The sequence below is a fragment of the Arachis duranensis genome, chromosome 8, assembly GCF_000817695.3.
Source record: "Arachis duranensis cultivar V14167 chromosome 8, aradu.V14167.gnm2.J7QH, whole genome shotgun sequence".
In the NCBI taxonomy this organism is placed as follows: Eukaryota; Viridiplantae; Streptophyta; class Magnoliopsida; order Fabales; family Fabaceae; genus Arachis; species Arachis duranensis.
Window position 1 is genome coordinate 8,007,825 of NC_029779.3, and position 18,509 is coordinate 8,026,333.

Below are 18,509 nucleotides of genomic sequence, written 5' to 3' on the forward strand. Positions count from 1 at the left end.
TTATAGTGAAATTCCATCATGTTTGTGATGGAGACTGGATGTAGGCTGCATTGCACTTAGCAGCTGAACCAGGATATATCTGGGTGTAATCTTCTCTCTTTCCTACTTCACTTCTGTTTCTACTGTTCAGATGAAAAATCAAAAATGTCTCGTGCCAAGTGACGAGACAAAATGAAAATGTCTCGTGGCTAGGGACGAGCTAAAAACAGAAAAGTCTTCTCTAAGTCCAGCAAGTGACCACAAGCAAAAAAGGGGCTAAGATTCAACCCCCCCTTCTCTTAGCCACTGAAACCATCAATTGGTATCAGAGCTTGGTCTCAAAGAGATCAAGCTTTGCAACTTGGAGAAAAGATCCTCATGGCAGAAAGCAGTGGCTCAAATCTGGTGTCCTACAATCTCACAGAAGGACAGTCAAGTAACAGACCGCCTCTTTTCAATGGGAAAAACTATACCTATTGTAAGGAGAGAATGAAGATCTTTGTGCAAGCAGTAGACTACAGGCTTTGGAAGATCATCCTGGAAGGACCACAGTTTCCTACTAACACAAGTGCTGAAGGAGTAGTCACTCTTAAACCAGAAGCAAGCTGGACCAAGGAAGATAGGAAGAAAGTGGAGCTAAATGCCAAGGCCATAAATCTACTCAACTGTGCTATCAGCTTCGAGGAGTACCGACGGGTATCACGATGCACAACAGCAAAGAAAATCTGGGATAAATTACAAATCACTCATGAAGGAACCACCATTGTTAAGAAGACTCAGATAGACATATTAAACAGGGAATATGAAATGTTTACAATGAAGGAAGGAGAATCTATCGATGAACTGTTCGAACGGTTCAATACCATCACTGTTGGTTTGGATGCTATGGGAGTAACACATTCTGATTCTGTGCTTGTGAGAAGAGTGCTGAGATGTCTCACTAAAGAGTGGGAAACAAAAGCTTTAATTATTTCTGAGAGCAGTAATCTTGATTCCATGACACTTGATGATTTGAGAGAAAATCTTCTTGCTTTTGAAAACACTTATTTGAAAAAAGAGTCAAAAAAGAAAGGAATTGCATTTTCTTCTGTTACTAACCCTCTGGATGATGAATCCAGTGATAACTCATCTGAAAATGAATTTGTGTTGTTTGCCAAAAAATTCAGGAAAATGATGAAGTTTAAAGGCAAAGGCAGCAGCTCAACGAAAATGAAGAAAGACCTTAGCAAAGTAACTTGTTTCAACTGCAAGGAAATGGGGCATTACAAATCTGATTGTCCCAAGTTAAAAAGGGAGGAGAAGAAAAAAGAAGGAAAGAAGAAAGGTCTGATGGCATCATGGGAAGACTTAGAAAATGACTCGGACAGTGATGAAGAATCTGAGACTAAGTCACAGCCTTGTCTCATGGCAAATCATGTAGATCAGGTATGTTTTCAAAACCCTGACACCGAAGACCTTCATCTCATGATAGATCACCTCTCTGAAAAAATAAGATATTTTCTGACTGATAATCAAGATCTTGAACAACAAATTTTCATTCTTAAAGCTGAAAATGATTTTCTCAAAGAAAAACTAAGGGAGGCCGAAACTGCTTGTGATCTTGTGGAAGAAAATAAGCAGTTGAAAGCCCAACTTAGAAGTTGTGAAAGTGATCACTCGGTAGTTGCATATGTAAACTAAGCTGTGAAAGTGATCACTCGGCAGTGGCGTATGTAAACTGTTTTAAGGAAAATGAAGAGTTGCTTGAAAAGGTTAAAAATCTTGAAAATGACTTAGCCAAATTTACTCTCAGTTCTGAAAATCTAAATCAAATATTGGCTAGTCAAAAACTACTTTTTGATAAAGCTGGATTGAGATTTTATAAATCTGATGAGAAACCCTCTTTTAAAGATAAACCTTCTTCATCCAATGACACAAGGTTTCAAGATCCCACTTACTTTAACAAAATAGCAACTCCAAGATTTTGTAGATTGTGTAACCGAAGTGGTCATTTTCCAGTTCAATGTTTCTTTGGTGAAAGAATGATTGGTGATCAAGTTTACAAGGTTGTTTTTTATTACAATGATTTGGGACATAAGAGATGGTTTAATGTGAAAGGATCCAAGAAGATTTGGATACCAAAGGTTACTTGAGTTCATTTTGTAGGTATGCCTAGCATCCAAGACATGGCAAATGAGATAGATCAGGTCTGCCTAGCATCCAAGAAAAAAGAAAATATGTGGTACATGGATAGCGGATGCTCTAGGCATATGACCGGAAAGACAACCTTCTTCATAAAGCTTGATGAATATGATGGAGGATTTGTCACTTTTGGTGATGATGCAAAAGGAAAAATAGTGGCAGTTGGGAAAGTGGGTAAATATCTCTCATCTTGTATAAATGATGTCCTCCTTGTACATGGCTTGAAACATAATTTACTTAGTGTTAGTCAATTATGTGATTTGGGTTTTGAAGTTATTTTTAAGAAGTTTGTTTGCTTAGTTGTTTGTGAGAAAACTAGGGATGTTCTATTTGAAGCTAAAAGATGCAACAATGTGTATGGATTAACTCTTGAGGATTTAAAGGAACAAAATGTAACATGCTTTACTTCATTTGAATCTGAAAAATGGCTTTGGCATAGAAAGTTGGGGCATGCTAGCATGTATCAAATTTCTAAGCTAGTTAAAAAGAATTTGGTTAGAGGAATTCCAAACATCAAGTTTGATAAGGATCTTACTTGTGATGCATGTCAATTGGGCAAGCAAGTGAAATCCTCTTTTAAATTAAAAGATGGAATCTCAACCAAAAGGCCATTGGAGATGTTACATATTGATCTTTTTGGTCCTACTAGAACTCAAAGTTTAGGAGGTAAACACTATGGTCTTGTGGTGGTAGATGATTACTCTAGATTTGGTTGGGTACTTTTCCTTGCTCATAAGAATGATGCATGTTATGCCTTCTCCACGCTTTGTAAGAAAATTCAAAATGAAAAGGATTTGAAAATTGCCCATTTGAGAAGTGATCACGGAAGAGAATTTGAAAATCAAGACTTTGAAAAATTCTGTGATGACTTAGGGATTTCTCATAATTTTTCATGCCCTAGAACCCCCCAACAAAATGGGGTGGTTGAAAGAAGGAATCGAAGCCTTCAAGAAATAACTAGGGCTATGCTATGTGAGAATGAGATTCCTAAATTTTTATGGGCTGAAGCTGTGAACACAGCATGCTATGTTTTGAATAGAACAATCATTAGAAAATGGTTAAAGAAAACCCCTTATGAGCTATGGAAAGGAACCCCTCCAAATCTTAAGTACTTCCATGTTTTTGGATGCAAATGCTTTGTTCTTAATAATAAGGAAAACCTTGGAAAATTTGATCCAAAATCCTATGAAGGAATGTTTGTTGGATATTCCACCACAAGCAAGGCCTATAGAGTTTATCTCAAAGAATATAGAACCATAGAGGAATCCATACATGTTACTTTTGTGATTCTAACTTAATTCCCAGTACTGTAAAGGATAATAATTCAGATTGTGAAAAAGATGGAACAAGTAAAGAAATTCCCAAATCTGTGCAAAATGAAGAATCTGTCAGCCCAGTTTTGTCTCGTCAGATTGGAGGAGACATTTCCATTTTGTCTCCTGAGCAGGCACGAGCAACTGAAACAGTGAGACCACCAAAAGTTCATCAAAGCTCTACACCTGTCCGAAAGCCTAGGGAATGGAAGTCTATGAGGGGTTATCCTCATGACTTCATCATTGGTGATCCCTCTCAAGGTATAACAACAAGATTCTCCACCAAAAGGCAAACCGAACCTAGCAACTTTGCTCTTTTGTCACAAATGGAGCCCAACAATGTCAAACAAGCTCTTGAAGATCCATCATGGGTCAAGGCCATGCAAGAGGAGCTTGCTCAATTTGACAAGAATGAGGTTTGGACATTAGTACCTCATCCAGATGGTAAGAAGGTAACGGGTACTAAGTGGGTATTTAAAAATAAACTTGGTGAGGATGGACAAGTTGTTCGTAACAAGGCTAGATTAGTGGCCCAAGGTTACGATCAAGAAGAGGGAATAGATTTTGATGAGTCTTTTGCTCCGGTAGCTAGAATGGAAGCAATTAGGTTGCTTCTTGCCTATGCTGCCCATAAAGGTTTCAAAATGTTTCAAATGGATGTCAAATGTGCTTTCCTTAATGGCTTTATTGATAGAGAAGTATATGTGGCTCAACTCCCCGATTTTGAACATAAAGATTTTTCAAATCATGTTTTTAAACTCTCAAAGGCCCTTTATGGCCTTAGGCAAGCTCCAAGAGCTTGGTATGAAAGGCTTAGTGCCTTCCTATTAGAAAATCAATTTCAAAGGGGTACCACGGACACAACTTTATTTATTAAAGCATCTAATGATGATATGCTCCTTGTTCAAGTTTATGTTGATGACATTGTATTTGGATTTGGATCCGCCAATGAGTCCTTGTGTAAAGAGTTTGGAAAACTCATGACTAGTGAGTTTGAAATGAGTTTAATGGGAGAGCTAACTTTCTTTCTTGGCCTCCAAATTAAACAAACTCCTAGTGGTACCTTTATTCACCAAGGCAAGTATGCAAAAGAATTGATAAAGAAATTTGGCTTAGAAAATTCCAAACTAATGGGAACACCAATGCATCCAAACAATAAACTTGAAAAAGATGATAATGGCAAAGATGTGGATGAAACACGGTATAGGAGAATGATTGGTTCATTAATGTATCTTACCTCCTCTAGACCGGATATAGTGCAAAGTGTGGGTGTATGTTCAAGATTTCAATCTCACCCAAAAGAATCCCATCTATCGGCCGTTAAATGCATCATTAGATATATTAAGGGAACATGTGATTATGGCTTATGGTATCCAAAATCTGATGATTTTTGTGCAGTAGGGTTTTGTGATGCAGATTATGTGGGAGATAGAGTGGATAGAAGGAGCACCTCCGGTATGTGTTGCTTCCTTGGAAGCTCACTCAACATGTGGTCAAGCAAGAAACAAGCCACAGTGGCTCTATCCACAGCTGAAGCTGAATATATATCCGCATCTGCTTGTTGTTCACAATTAATTTGGTTAAAAACTCAATTGGAAGACTACAAATTAAAGATCAATAGTATACCCTTATTTTGTGATAACATGAGTGCAATAAATATTTCAAAAAGTCATGTTCTGTACTCAAGAACAAAGCACATGGAAATTAAATATCATTTTATTAGAGAACATGTGCAAAAGGGTACTATTGATATTCAATTTGTAAAATCTGAAGAACAACTTGCTGATATTTTTACAAAACCCCTCTGTGAAGATAGATTCTATTTGTTGAGGAAAAACTTGGGAATGTTTGATTTAAGCCATGTTGAAAATTTGTGAATGTCTGATTCTGTCCAGTTTTATCTCGTAGGAATGGACAAGATAAAATTAAGGCGTGCTGGAGGAGCTATGATTAAGGGGGAGGCTGCGCAGACTCTGCTTCTCATGGGCCCCACAAAATCTTATTTGACCCCACCTTGATTTTTTTATTGATCCCTCATTTTATGATAATCAAAATCTTTTTGGTTGTCATTTCAAATCTTATTGGAAGTGGTTATTGTCAAATCAAATCCCTCTCTCCATCTAATCCCATGATTCTAGGAAACCACATTTTTCAAAACCATTTGGTTAATAACCGCGCCATTATAGTTATTAACTTCCCCATCATCTCTCTCCAATCTACATTTATTGCACCACTAACCTCCTTTCCTCCTCACTCTCTTTTCGGCACTCTCACCCCTTCATATTCAACTTCTCCATTCATCCTACCATGAAAAAGAAAACGGCACAAAACAGAAGTGGCCGAACCCCATTCCAAAAAGCCCACCTTTTTCATCACCTCAAACTCATACACATATCCATCTTCATTCTACCTCCTCTTCTACTCATTCACCTCCTTTCAAAAGGACCGAAACCATGCGCCACAAGGTTATCGCTCACAAATCCTCAGGGAGAGAAAAGACTGGAAAGAACAAGCAATCCAGTGTTCAAGAAGATGAAGAGGAATCACATACCTCGCCACCTTCATCACCGCCGAAAAGAACTACTCCACATACAAAAAGCTCTCAGAAAAAGCAGAAAAGCTTTGTATTGCATGATACAAGAGAACCTGTAAATTTGGAGTCACTAGAGTTCAAGAACAAATTTCACAAAAATCACTCCCACTTTGATCCCTCTCGGTTCTACTCATGTGCTTTCTATGAATTTCACAAAGAGGTTTTGCTGAAACGTCCTCTCTGCCTCTCTTACTTGGTAAATCTTGAAAAACTGGCCACCAAAGGAATCAACTTTACTTCCATGTTTGATGCTCTGAAGTGGACTCCGCTGATTCACATTCAGAAATTTGTTTACCCAGGGCTGGTCCGGGAGTTCTATGCAAACATGCGCTTGATTGATGGCTCAATCCACTCTTACGTCAAGCGTGTTTACATGACCCTCAATCCTCAAACCATAGGCGCTGCCCTTGGGTATGAAGATGAAGGGCCGAAAGTTTACATGGTTGATAAGTGGGATGATCAAGTTGGCATTGCACAGCAAACAGTCTTGCAACACATCTGTGCAAATCTCTCTGGTTTGGATGGACTAATCCCAACTCATCGAGCACTCGGCCCTGAGAACTCACTGTTGCACCGTATCATCACTCACATCCTCACTCCACAAGGCGGTTCTCACCATAGAGTAATAGTTTCTGATTCAATTATCTTATTTGCTCTCATTACTTCTTCCCAAATTTCATTTGCTTACATTATGATACGTCATATGTGGGAAGCAGTGAAAAGTACTAAAAAGGCTAATCTTCCATATGGCATGTTCCTCACATGTATATTTGAGTATTTTAAGGTTGATTTGACTAATGAATATGTTGAGAACAAGGTTTCAATGATTAAAGGAGGAGGAGTTTCAGGCAAGAAAGGAAAGCGGTCTGCTCACTCTGAACCATCTCTCAGCGATCTGGAGAGCCGTCCTGAAACCTCAAATGGCACTGCAACAATCCGGGAAGTTCTCAATGAGTTCCGCAACATGTCCAAGTTGATGTTCAAATCCCACAAGACTGCCCGAAAATTGGAATATGAACAGGAAAGGGTTTGGAAGAAATGTCACGAAAGGGTTGGCTTCATGATTAAGAGCTTTGATGATGAAATGGGAACAGGGGACTGCGAAGATGATTCCGGTTCAGAGTTCAATCTTTCTGATGATTAATGACTGTTTCTTTACCTTTATTTGATATTGGCTCCATTAGGCTCAATCTGTTTTTTTGTATAAGCATGACTTGATACTCACTGCTCTATGATACTTTGATACACTCTTGTTACTTTATTATGGATATTTTGTTGTGTTTTTCATATTTTGTGTAGGTACCCCTTGATGACAAAAGGGGGAGAAAAATTAGTTTCCAAAATTGAAATTGAAACTAATGAAACAGGAGAGGATCTGCTGAAACAGGGGATGAAATTTTCAATTGAAAATTTATGATCACTCTTGTTTAAAGAATGCATGTTGATAGTGCATTTGGCATTTGGTAGCTTATGATGTTGTTTGACAAATAATACTATTAGGATTACATAAATGCCTGGATGTTGATTTATCTTGATGAACATGCTTTTATTGAAATAGGAATATTCTTACTCATCTTGGTAAACATGTTGGTTTGAAAACTTATTTTTGGCAGTTCCTTTAAACTGTGATATCTAACAGCTGCCATGTTTTGATCATGTGTGATTCAAAAATATTTTCCTTACTTGAATGATATGGCTCTGATATTTTGACTGGAAAATAATTGAATTTTTTGAACAACATTGTTTTGTGCTCAGTTGATGTGTGTAAAGTATTGAGCAGAAAATCAGGTTATTGATAACAAATGAGTTTTGTATATCATTCAAATCTGCTCATAAATCAAGCATTTAGCATCATGAATAAATATGCTAAATAACATTGTTATTTTGAGGCTTGATTAAAATGTTACAGGTTTATACCTCCCTTGGTAAAATAGCATATATTAAGGGGGAGTCATGTGATAATTAGAAAGGGAGAGAAATTCAAATTCAAAGGAAGTATTTTTTACTCTAATCTTTAATTTCTTTCCATTTCAATTTTAATAATGTTTGTCATCAAGGGGGAGATTGATGAGTTTGAAAACTCAAATTTATTTTAATGATGAACAAACATTATTGAAATAGTTAAATACAAAATTATTAATTTGATTTTCATTGAACATATATTAATTAATAATTTTGTGTTGCAGGTTTTTAATATGGGCCGAAAATAAAAGGAAAATTGCAAGCCCAAGTGTTTTATAAATACATTCAGCATTGATGCAAAAATATTTTGTTTGTTATGGCTGAATTATTGTTCTTGTTATTGGGCCAGAATTCAAACATTATCATAAGCCCAATTCATCTTGCATGCTTCTTTAACTAAAACCCATTCCTTTAAACATGTTACAAGCTTCCAACGGATTTCATTTCTCACTTTGGGATGGATTTCAAATTTAATTTAAGAATTGGAAACATAAGTGAGAGAGAGAAATTGATTTGATAACTTTAATGATTCTACACGCCTCTCAGTAAAAGGAAGTAGGAAACTTGAGTGCACTTTTATTCCTTCTCTTTGCTACATTAATTATTTGATCAAATCCATTGAATATCTTCTTTCTTCTCTCTCTAATCCTTCTTTCTTCTTCCTTCGGTCATGTCACAGCAACCATGGAAGCTACATTAAGCTACCAAAAGGAAAAAGAAGAAGCTGCATGCATCAAGACCATCAAGTTAATGATGGCAAGAAAAAGAAAACCAAAAGTATGTTGTGGCTGAGATAATCACCAAATGTAGTAAGATTTGGTGAGGTAATCTCGGATCCTTCATACTCAAAAAGAAAGAAGAAGATTCGGCCAGCAAGGAAGAGATTCTTGGAGGCATGGCTTGTCTCTGATTCTGTTCAACCACCACAGGAAGTAGCTAGAGTGGCGAAGTGATGGAAGAGGCAGAGATTAGAGCAGATGAAACCATCATCATCATGAAGCATCAAGGGCCAGAAATCCATCTTGGAGAGGAAGCCAAGGATGGAGCGCTCGGATTGATGAAGAGTGATTACCAAGGAAGGACTAGAGGTATTTGCATGAGTTTCCTCTTCTCTCTCTGTGGCCGAACCGGTTTGCTTTGAAGGAAAAGAAGCTAAGCTCGGTTTTGTGTTTCAACTGTGAAGGCTTCACTTCTCTATAAAATGGGTGAACAGTCATGGTCTGATTTAAGGAAAGAAAGTGAGAGTGCAAGGCACAGAAGTCTCATAGCTACGTAAGCTTATTGATTTTCTTCTCCTTCAATGTTTTCTATTTTGTAATTTTTCTGTTTAATTTTGTCATGTCTTGAGTCTCATGGAAAAAGGCAAACAAGTGAGGTTTGTATGAAAAAGCCATAGAGCGGAAAAAGGTAGAGAGTGCAAAATTAAAAGAAAAAGCCATAGATGTCTTAGAGTTCCTTTGTACGTCTATGTTGTGTTTCATGATTCTGTGGAAATCCCCTTGTAAGTTGAGTTAGCACTTTACAGTTTGTAATCAAGTTGATTATAGTGAAATTCCATCATTGTTGTGATGGAGAGATGGAGACTGGATGTAGGCTGCACTGCACTTAGCAGCTGAACCAGGATATATCTGGGTGTAATCTTCTTTCCCTCCTACTTCATTTCTGTTTCTACTGTTCAGGAGCAAAATTCCAAAAATGTCTCGTGCCAAGTGACGAGACAAAATGAAAATGTCTCGTAACTAGGAACGAGCTAAAAACAGAAAAATCTCATCTAAGTCCAACAAGTGTTAGCAAGTAAAAAAAGGGCTAAGATTCAAACCCTCCTTCTCTTAGCCACTGAAACCATCAGAGTTGACTGGGTGAACCGTGATAGAGATAGTCAACAGCAGTTGATTTGGATGAAGGAGCATGTAAGTTTCCACGGTGTTAGTCGTCCTTTATCAAGTGAGATTAGTCACAGCCACCTGCTCTGCTCTACTGATGACCAAAGAAATGTCATCCGTTGTTGTGTTGTTGTTATCGTGCCTGTGCTTGTTCATCACCACCGCCACCACCGCCGGCGCAGCACATAATAAGTGTCTATCTCAATGGTGCGGGAAGCATAACATAAGCCATCCTTTCAGGCTAGAAGACAGTCCAACCCAATGTGGTGACCAAAGGTACACCCTCTCTTGCGAGGAGGATCACCAGTTGGTCCTGTATTGGAGATCAAGAAAGTTCAATGTTCAGTCAATTAATTACAACAACTACACGATCCGACTCCTGGATGCGAATATTAGCCACGATTACACTTCTCGCCCTCCTTATTATTCCTTACGCTACGATTATCTTGAATTGACGACTCTCGTGGTGGTATATTTGAGGTGTCCAAATGACGTCATCGCAACTGATAATGCTACTTGTATGACTAATGATTCCGATGCACTTGGGACTGCTTTCTACCTCGTCAGTGTTTTTCACAAACGCCTCCGGGATTTCGCGGTTGCAGACTCGTGCCGCATAGAGTGGATGTATCCCTCATNNNNTCATGCACTATCGTCCGTACTCTGCTGCTTTATGGCTTTGAACTTTCTTGGTTTCCAGCATTCTATGAAGAATGGAGTTACATCTTTCGTCTCTCTGCTAATTTAATTTGCTTATTTTGAGCATCTATGTTTGCCTTTTCTAATTTACCTTTTTCGATGTCAAAATGATACATGTTTATTTAAATTAACATGAGATCATGTGTTTTTAACATAATGCGAACCTAATGTCAGGCAGTAATAATTTCTCTTTCCCGGTATGTTCCTGGCAGGTATAATAGAATCGATTGGACTTTTTCTGTTCTATGCAGCAAGTAAGTCCTTCTCTTCCTCTACAAGTACCTCATGGGATAATGAACATCACCAGAATTTAGCAGCAGAATTGAGAAACAGGAAGAACATACTATCATAGTTCAAAATTTGCTAAACAGTGCAGGAGGAACATTATTCTATTTCCCAAAAAAAAAAAATTAGAGAAGAAACACTAATTTACGAATTAAATTACAAAAAATTTAAGAGTGCCGAACTGAGACACCTTATGATTTATTTGCTCTTTTTCTATCTTCCTTGCAGCTGTTGCAGCTCTGTATGTTCTTGCGAAATTTGTACTACTTGGAGTTCCATTCGTCATTCTTTTATGCATATATAAATGGCGACGGAGGCATCTATCTGTGTATCCAACAATTGAAGATTTTCTTCGAAGCGACAATAGTATTATGCCAATTAGATATTCCTACAGGGATATCAAGAACATAACAGGAGTGTTCAAGACAAAACTGGGGAACGGAGGCTACGGTTCTGTCTTTCACGGAAAACTTCGAAGTGGCCGCCTTGTAGCCGTTAAGTTGTTGAATAAGGCTAAATCCAATGGCCAAGAATTCATCAATGAAGTTGCTACTATTGGTAGAATTCACCATGTCAACATAGTGCAACTTATTGGTTTCTGCGTAGAGGGATCAAAGCGTGCTCTCATATATGAGCTCATGGAAAATGGATCATTAGAAAAATATATATTTTCCCCTCAGAAGAATGATTCCTTAAGTTGTGAAAAGCTCTACACCATTTCCCTTGGAGTAGCACGTGGTATTGAATACTTGCATAATGGCTGTGACATGAAAATTCTGCACTTTGACATCAAGCCTCACAATATTCTTTTGGATGAGAACTTCAACCCAAAAGTCTCTGATTTTGGACTTGCAAGGCTGTCTCCCATTGATAAAAGCATTGTGTCTCTGACTGCAGCAAGAGGAACCATAGGGTACATGGCTCCTGAGCTTTTCTACAGAAATGTTGGCGCAATCTCATACAAAGCCGATGTCTATAGCTTTGGAATGTTGTTAATGGAGATGGCTAGTAGAAGGAAGAATTTGAATGCACACACTGAAAATTCCAGCCAGATATATTTTCCCTTCTGGGTTTATGATGAATTGCAGGATGGAAGGGAAATAACAATAGAAAATGACACAGATGAAGAGATGAAGTTGGCAAAAAGAATGATGATTGTGGCACTGTGGTGTATACAAACAAAGCCTAATGATCGACCTTCAATGAAGAGAGTTGTGGAGATGCTAGAACAAGACGATGACTTACAAATGCCTCCAAAACCATACTTGTACCCACTTGATGCACCAACGGAGGAGAATGTTGAAGATACTACAACTCATAACAGTTCAAAGTTATCCTGTGATGACGTCTGTTCAGTCAGTGATTCAAAGGAATAGAAATAATGTGTTTGGACTCTACTTTGATATAATGTTGCATGCTCTGTAGCTAGCTAGCTTGTGTCTTTGGCTATGTCATCTATATTAGTATTTCTGATGTATATGATGACAAGATATTGGTTCCTATGTCCTCTTCTATATATACTTTCTCATCAACTTAGATAGTTCTATATATATAATTTTTGTTTTTTCAAGATTATATACTTTCTTATCTTATTACTTAAATGAGTTGTTCGGATAGAAATGTCGTCTTTAACTTATAATCCAACCCAAATGCATACAGCCCTACTATTTTCCCAATCAAAATTAAATTCTACAAAACAATTATGTGAATAGTGACACTATAAAAAATGAGAATGACATTATCATTTTCCCAATAATTATGGTGAATTCTCTTGTCTACTACTGGTATAAAAAACTGGTTTTACACTCTTAAGTCCACAACTTAATTAACTAATTTAACAATCAAAAACCACCATCAAGAATTGATTACTATGCTAAATGAATGAGGGAGAAATGGTCTTTATCTTCTTAGGTTCTTCATTATCACGACTTGAATAGCTATGTTTAGCTGAAAAAAAAAAAGCATCACGTCTAAGCAAAGGGGGAAAGAAAAGAAGAAGAAAACAAAAAGTTACGCGCATTACTTGTGGAAAATTAGTGAATGGACAGTGTTTGATTTGCACATCAATCTTTTGTGCTTGGAGCACATCATATACGAGTATATTGAAAGAAATTTTTCCTATAAGACAAAGGTAAACATTACAATTTAACGAAAGTATTATAAGTTAAGTGCCTAGAATGGGCAAAGAACATTATTGTTTAAGGAAATTCCCATGAATTAGACGTGTAGTGAAACGAATATTTGATGAATCCATTGCAAAGAGAGTGAGTGGACTTGGGAGAGTGATGGTCAAAATAAATGAACAATAGAGAGTGAGTGCAAATGAATATATATCACATTTTTTCTTTAATTTTTTTTTAATTTGTTTTTAGGACCACCATCACTTGGATCGCAATCTTTTTTCTTCCTCTTCATGGAACCTGGTTGGCGTTGTCACTTTTTAGGATGTGTTTGGTAACCACGTTTGAAGGAAAAAAGCACGTTAGAGCTTCTTGAAAGCTTCACTTTTTTGTTTGGCTAATTTTCTTCTCTACAAACGCAGAAGTGCTTTTGTTCCTAAACCCACGTTTACAAGAAGCAATAATTTTTAGCTTCTCCGTTGCACTAACGTGCTTTTAGCTAATACCTTCAATATTTATTTTTCTTTTACCAACTTTATCCTTTATACATATTATTGCATTATTTATAGAATTCTTATTATTTCTCTCTATATGAATTCTTTTTTATTATTTTTTATTAATTTTTTTTATTTGACATTATATATTTTTATAGTTATAATTTTTGTGTATTATATTTATTATTATCTTTTTATAATAGAATTTATTGATCCCATTAGATAATAATAATAATAGTTAAAAATTATAATGTACTAAAAAAGAGTACTAAGAGTATTAAAAATATACTGTATAAAAATTATATAAGAAAAAAATATAAAAAAAATTAAACATGTATAAAAAAATAATATTATAATTTAATGTCACGTCCTTTTAAGTAATTATCTATCTAAAAGTGATTTTAACTAATATTATCCAAACAAAATTTATTTTATCAAAATCAATTTTGGTAAAGAGTTGCCAAACATAAATCATGTTGACACAAACTTACTTCTATCCAAAATCAATTCTATAAAATCACTTTTATTCAAACTCCAGTTTGACCAACCACAATCCAAACACACACTTAGTCTTTATCTATCTCTGAAATTGACATTGCAAGTTGCAGCACGACCTTGTCAAAGTCTTCAGGCACAAGACAAGTCAACAACTTTGTTGAGTGAATAGATTAAGAGTAGTTTGTTTGAAATTGATTAAGAGTACTTTATAATTATATAGTGCAAAAATATATGGTGTGATTCGATGAGTAAACTGAAGTGTAAGAACAGCATACTTGCAAAAAGAGAAAATTAATTGTTGGAAGAGAGTTCAAAAAAGAGAGATGGAGATTAAGTTATAAAGAATGTAAAATTAGTATAAAGTTATTTTGGTAAAAAACTAAATAAAATAAAAAAAAACAGAGAAAAATTATTTATCTCTAATTGATGGATGATTTACATCAAAGAAGTGCATCAAATTCTTTTCTTTGAGAGGTTTTTTCTGAGAAAGGTGTATTCTCCTTTTGTCAAGAGAGAATCTTATTGTAATCTCTTTATGATAGAGAGAAATTGTAATTCTCAAAAAAAATTATTTTATACAAATTTCTAATTTTTCATCTCTCTGTTTTGATGCGTCATTTGTTTGGTATCTAACAAGGAAGACTTCACCATCTGCTAGAACATATGATGGCAAACGACCAAACTAAGCTAACATAACAGTACATACAATTTACTCCATGTAGCTAACTATATAATACAGGCCAAATATATTTGGATTATATCAAGTGATTTTTATTCGGCAACTTAAAAAGAAAATACAAACTTTTCAGACAACTCCAAGTAAGAAATCAGTCTAATTCTTGGATCACTTCTAAATCTTGGATAATCTGTCTTGCAGGCACACCAATTTTAGAATATTTTCTTGAAGGCCCTGTGGAAGCAAAAGGATTAGGAGGTATTGGTAATGTGTCTTGGTCTCCCTCCAACATTTGAAGCACTGTCTGCATTGATGGTCGATCCACTGCATGCCATTGGATGCACCAAAGCCCCACTGTTGCTAGCTGCTTAGCAATTTTAGCATCCCCTTCATCTTCAATATGAATTCTCATTTCTTCCTTCTCTTCCAAAAGATTATGAATCCATTCAGGGTAGTAAATATGGCTGCTATTTTCTTCTACATCCTCCGTTATCTTTTTCCCTCCAATTGTTTCAAGCAACATCATTCCGTAGCTATAAACATCAGACTTGTAAGATACATTTCCAAAGTTTCTTGAGAAAACTTCGGGCGCAATGTATCCCAAAGTTCCTCTAGCTGCTGTCATTGACACTACACTTTGATCCTTGGAACATAATTTAGCTAAACCAAAATCACAAATTTTAGGAGTAAAATTGTGGTCTAGCAACACATTTTGAGGCTTGATATCAAAATGGAGAATACGTTGATCACAACCTTGGTGAAGATACTCAATACCTTTAGCTACACCTAAAGCAATTTCTTGCAACTTCTTCCAGCCCAAAAAGTTTTGCTTGTTGTCCGGCGAATTTATGAACTTCTGCAGCGAAGAATTCGGCAAGAACTCATAGATAAGAGCTCTTCTGAACCCATCAGCACAAAAACCAACCAACCGGACAATATTGACATGGTGGATTTTACCAATTATACCAACTTCATTGACAAACTCTTCCCCATTTCCCTGGGAATTATTCAGCATTTTCACAGCAACAGTAAATTCTTTTGAGATGCTTCCTTTGAAGACAGTTCCATAGGCTCCCTCTCCTAACTTGTCGCCGAAGTTATTGGTAATTCTCTTGATTTCAGCATAAGAGTACCTGGTTGGCTTTTGAGCTCTGTAGTCTTCAAGAAATTTTTCAATAATTGCTTCTTTTTCTTTTTGTATTATGCAAGTATCATAGATGTAGTAAATCGCACCGGTTAGCAGGATAAGGAAAAATGATCCCAGTACTGATCCTGCATTCATCAAAACTCCATCTTTAGAAAATTTTCACATTTACTTGCTTTCAGGCTAATTAATAATGATACCAAGAAAAGCATTAAAAAAAAGAGAAGGCATAATGAAGTTGAAAACTAACCTGTTGTTACCAGAGCTGTTGATGGTCCTGCAACAACACCAGTAAACTTAGATCATGCAATCACTTGAAAAAGCAATAACCCTGAATTTGTTTAACAAGTTAAAAGGTGCATAAAGCTAGTCGGAATCATGGACCGATTCATTGATTTGGATGTTTAATGTTTTCATGAAATTCATCTACTTGCTTCAATTATTTGTTAATATAACATCTAAGAAAGAATCTACTCCAAAACAATAAGAGTCAAGCTTAATTAAATTGGCTATTAGTCATGTCAAATGCAACAAAATGAAAAAATAAAATAAAAAAATAAGCTACCTTTATGGTTGTCTAAACAACTGAATTCATTCTTTGTCCTATTCCAACTACACCTGTTCCCTTTTGATTCACAATGTCCACAGTCTGGTTCAGACCATTTCAGATGAAGATGAGCATCCTCAATAACGAATATTCTCGGGACTGATGAAACATTGAACATTTTGGTGCAGAATGAGAGAGGCAAGTACTCGATTTTTGAACTAGATGGAATTGCATATATGCTACTAGCCGAGGTGCTTAGGCATTGAATGAAGTAACCTTCCATGTAATCTCTTTCAAGTGCTGAACAGTTAAAGAAATAATAGTCACCATAGTAATCATCAGCTTTCATGTTGAAGTTGAAAGGTGAAGCTGAAAGTTTGAGGCTATGAAGAAGCCTAGGAAAGCAACCGTTATGAGGATATGATAACTCAATTGTTTGCTTTCTATAGTCAATCTTGTTGACACTGAAATTCAGTGAATCATGGAGCTCAATGAGAGTCTCATTACTGTCTGTGCAAACCAGATCAAAGCCCGGGTAGCCACAGTTTTGCGGCTGCCGGCCTTTGATTCTGAAAGGGAACCGGATTTCTTGATTTCCACATGACAAAACTTGACATGTATCAGAGGCTAGTGCTAACTCTACATTGAAGCAGAACATGAACAAAACTCCAATCAAAGAAAAATCCATGTTAGAGTGTAGTATAGATTCTTGTGTGGTTTATTAGCACATGAAATGAAAGCACTAAGATTCTAAGTTCTAACCCCTTATTTGGGTTTAATAGAATTTTCAATCACTCCATAGCTTCCCAGTCTTTTCCACTTCTAAAGTTTGTGGTGCTTATGCTTTCGGGATAGAAAGAAATATTGCAACGTCTTTTATGGTTTTGGGTGTTTCTCCGAAGTTGAGTGTATTGTGTCAAAGTAATTAAAACAATAATTATCCTCTTGTGAGTAAACACAAATACAAGTTGACTTTTGACTGAAGGCACACGTTTTCCACGAGACTTTTCTCTAGTCCTTGCATAAAGCTATAGCTAATTTTATGTAACTTACCTAAACAAGAAGAGCATGGATTTTACACCTAAGGTAGAACGAAAGAAATGTTATCAGAAAACAGTGATTCCATGAAAGAATAAAAAATGTGATCCACTGAGGTAGCTTAGGATCGGGATATTGAACCCGACGTGAATCGAATACGCAACCTTCTGATCTGGAGTCAGACGCGCTACCATTGCGCCACGGATCCTATGCTGTTAAATTGCTGCATGCTTTTTATAATTTACGTTTTCTTGGTCCAACAGTTTCTTTTTTTCGACTGAATTGATTCGACGGTTTAGAACTCTACATGGGCCTTTCCGCAACATGGAACAAATCGTTTCGGGCTTTTCTCATATAAAGATTTTGTTTTTTGAATTTGGGGGAAAAAAAATAAAAGATAAAAATAGAAAATAAACTTTATTGTTTTCACTATTTTCTCCTTTTTTTTCTACAAAATCTAGAAAATATAAAAAATAAAAATACAAACTAAATGCTTCTTATATTTCTTTTAGATTGATTAGATAGCTCTATCTACTATTTGGTTTTGTCAAGCTTCAAATCTAAATGCAGTATATTAAGAGAAACATAATTTTTAGTTAAACTAAGTCCCAGCTAAAAAAATATATAATTATTTCAATATCTCACCGAAAGAAAAATTCATAGTGAACATTGAACAACATAACACATTTAGATGAAGTTTGTAATATTTAGTTACATGTTATTAAGGTAGCGTTTGGAAAAAAAAAAATTAAAATTGAGAGACAGCTAAGACATAGAAATTCAAAATCAGAAATTGAAATAAATTTTAATATTGTGTTGTGTAAAGTATGTAAGACTATGTTATATCTTAGTATTATGTTTGGTTTGAAATAAATATAGAAACAGAAATAAAATATCCTCTTTTTCTTTTCTCTCTTTCTTCTTTTCCATTTTCTTTTTCGAACAGCGCAGGAACGAGCAGCAACAAAGACATAAAGACGAACAACGACAAAAGTGCAAGGATGCGAGAGTAGAGCTTCTAAGACAAAGAAGAGAGTTGGATGAACGTGTACCATGCAAAAAAAGGAAAAGGCCAACAAAGTAGAGTTGGATTTTCA

General features: G+C 36.0%; 1 protein-coding gene, 1 non-coding gene and 1 pseudogene across 2 annotated transcripts; 1 reads left to right on the top strand and 2 right to left on the bottom strand.

The window, feature by feature from the left end:
* Positions 1 to 9,957: 9,957 nt before the first annotated feature.
* Positions 9,958 to 12,419, top strand: LOC107460601 (rust resistance kinase Lr10-like; annotated as a pseudogene).
* A 2,337-nt stretch (positions 12,420 to 14,756) lies between these two features.
* Positions 14,757 to 17,230, bottom strand: LOC107460600 (rust resistance kinase Lr10). Its single transcript, XM_016078979.3, has 3 exons — positions 16,393 to 17,230; positions 16,078 to 16,104; positions 14,757 to 15,955 (listed from the first exon to the last, which is right to left on the bottom strand). Exons 1-3 carry the CDS (start codon positions 17,060 to 17,062, stop codon positions 14,835 to 14,837), a joined length of 1,818 nt encoding a protein of 605 aa, XP_015934465.1. The 5' UTR covers positions 17,063 to 17,230; the 3' UTR covers positions 14,757 to 14,834.
* Positions 17,231 to 17,548: 318 nt separating this feature from the next.
* On the bottom strand, positions 17,549 to 17,620 carry TRNAW-CCA (transfer RNA tryptophan (anticodon CCA)). The gene has a single exon. It is a non-coding gene; the product is annotated as a tRNA-Trp (tRNA).
* Positions 17,621 to 18,509: the final 889 nt, after the last annotated feature.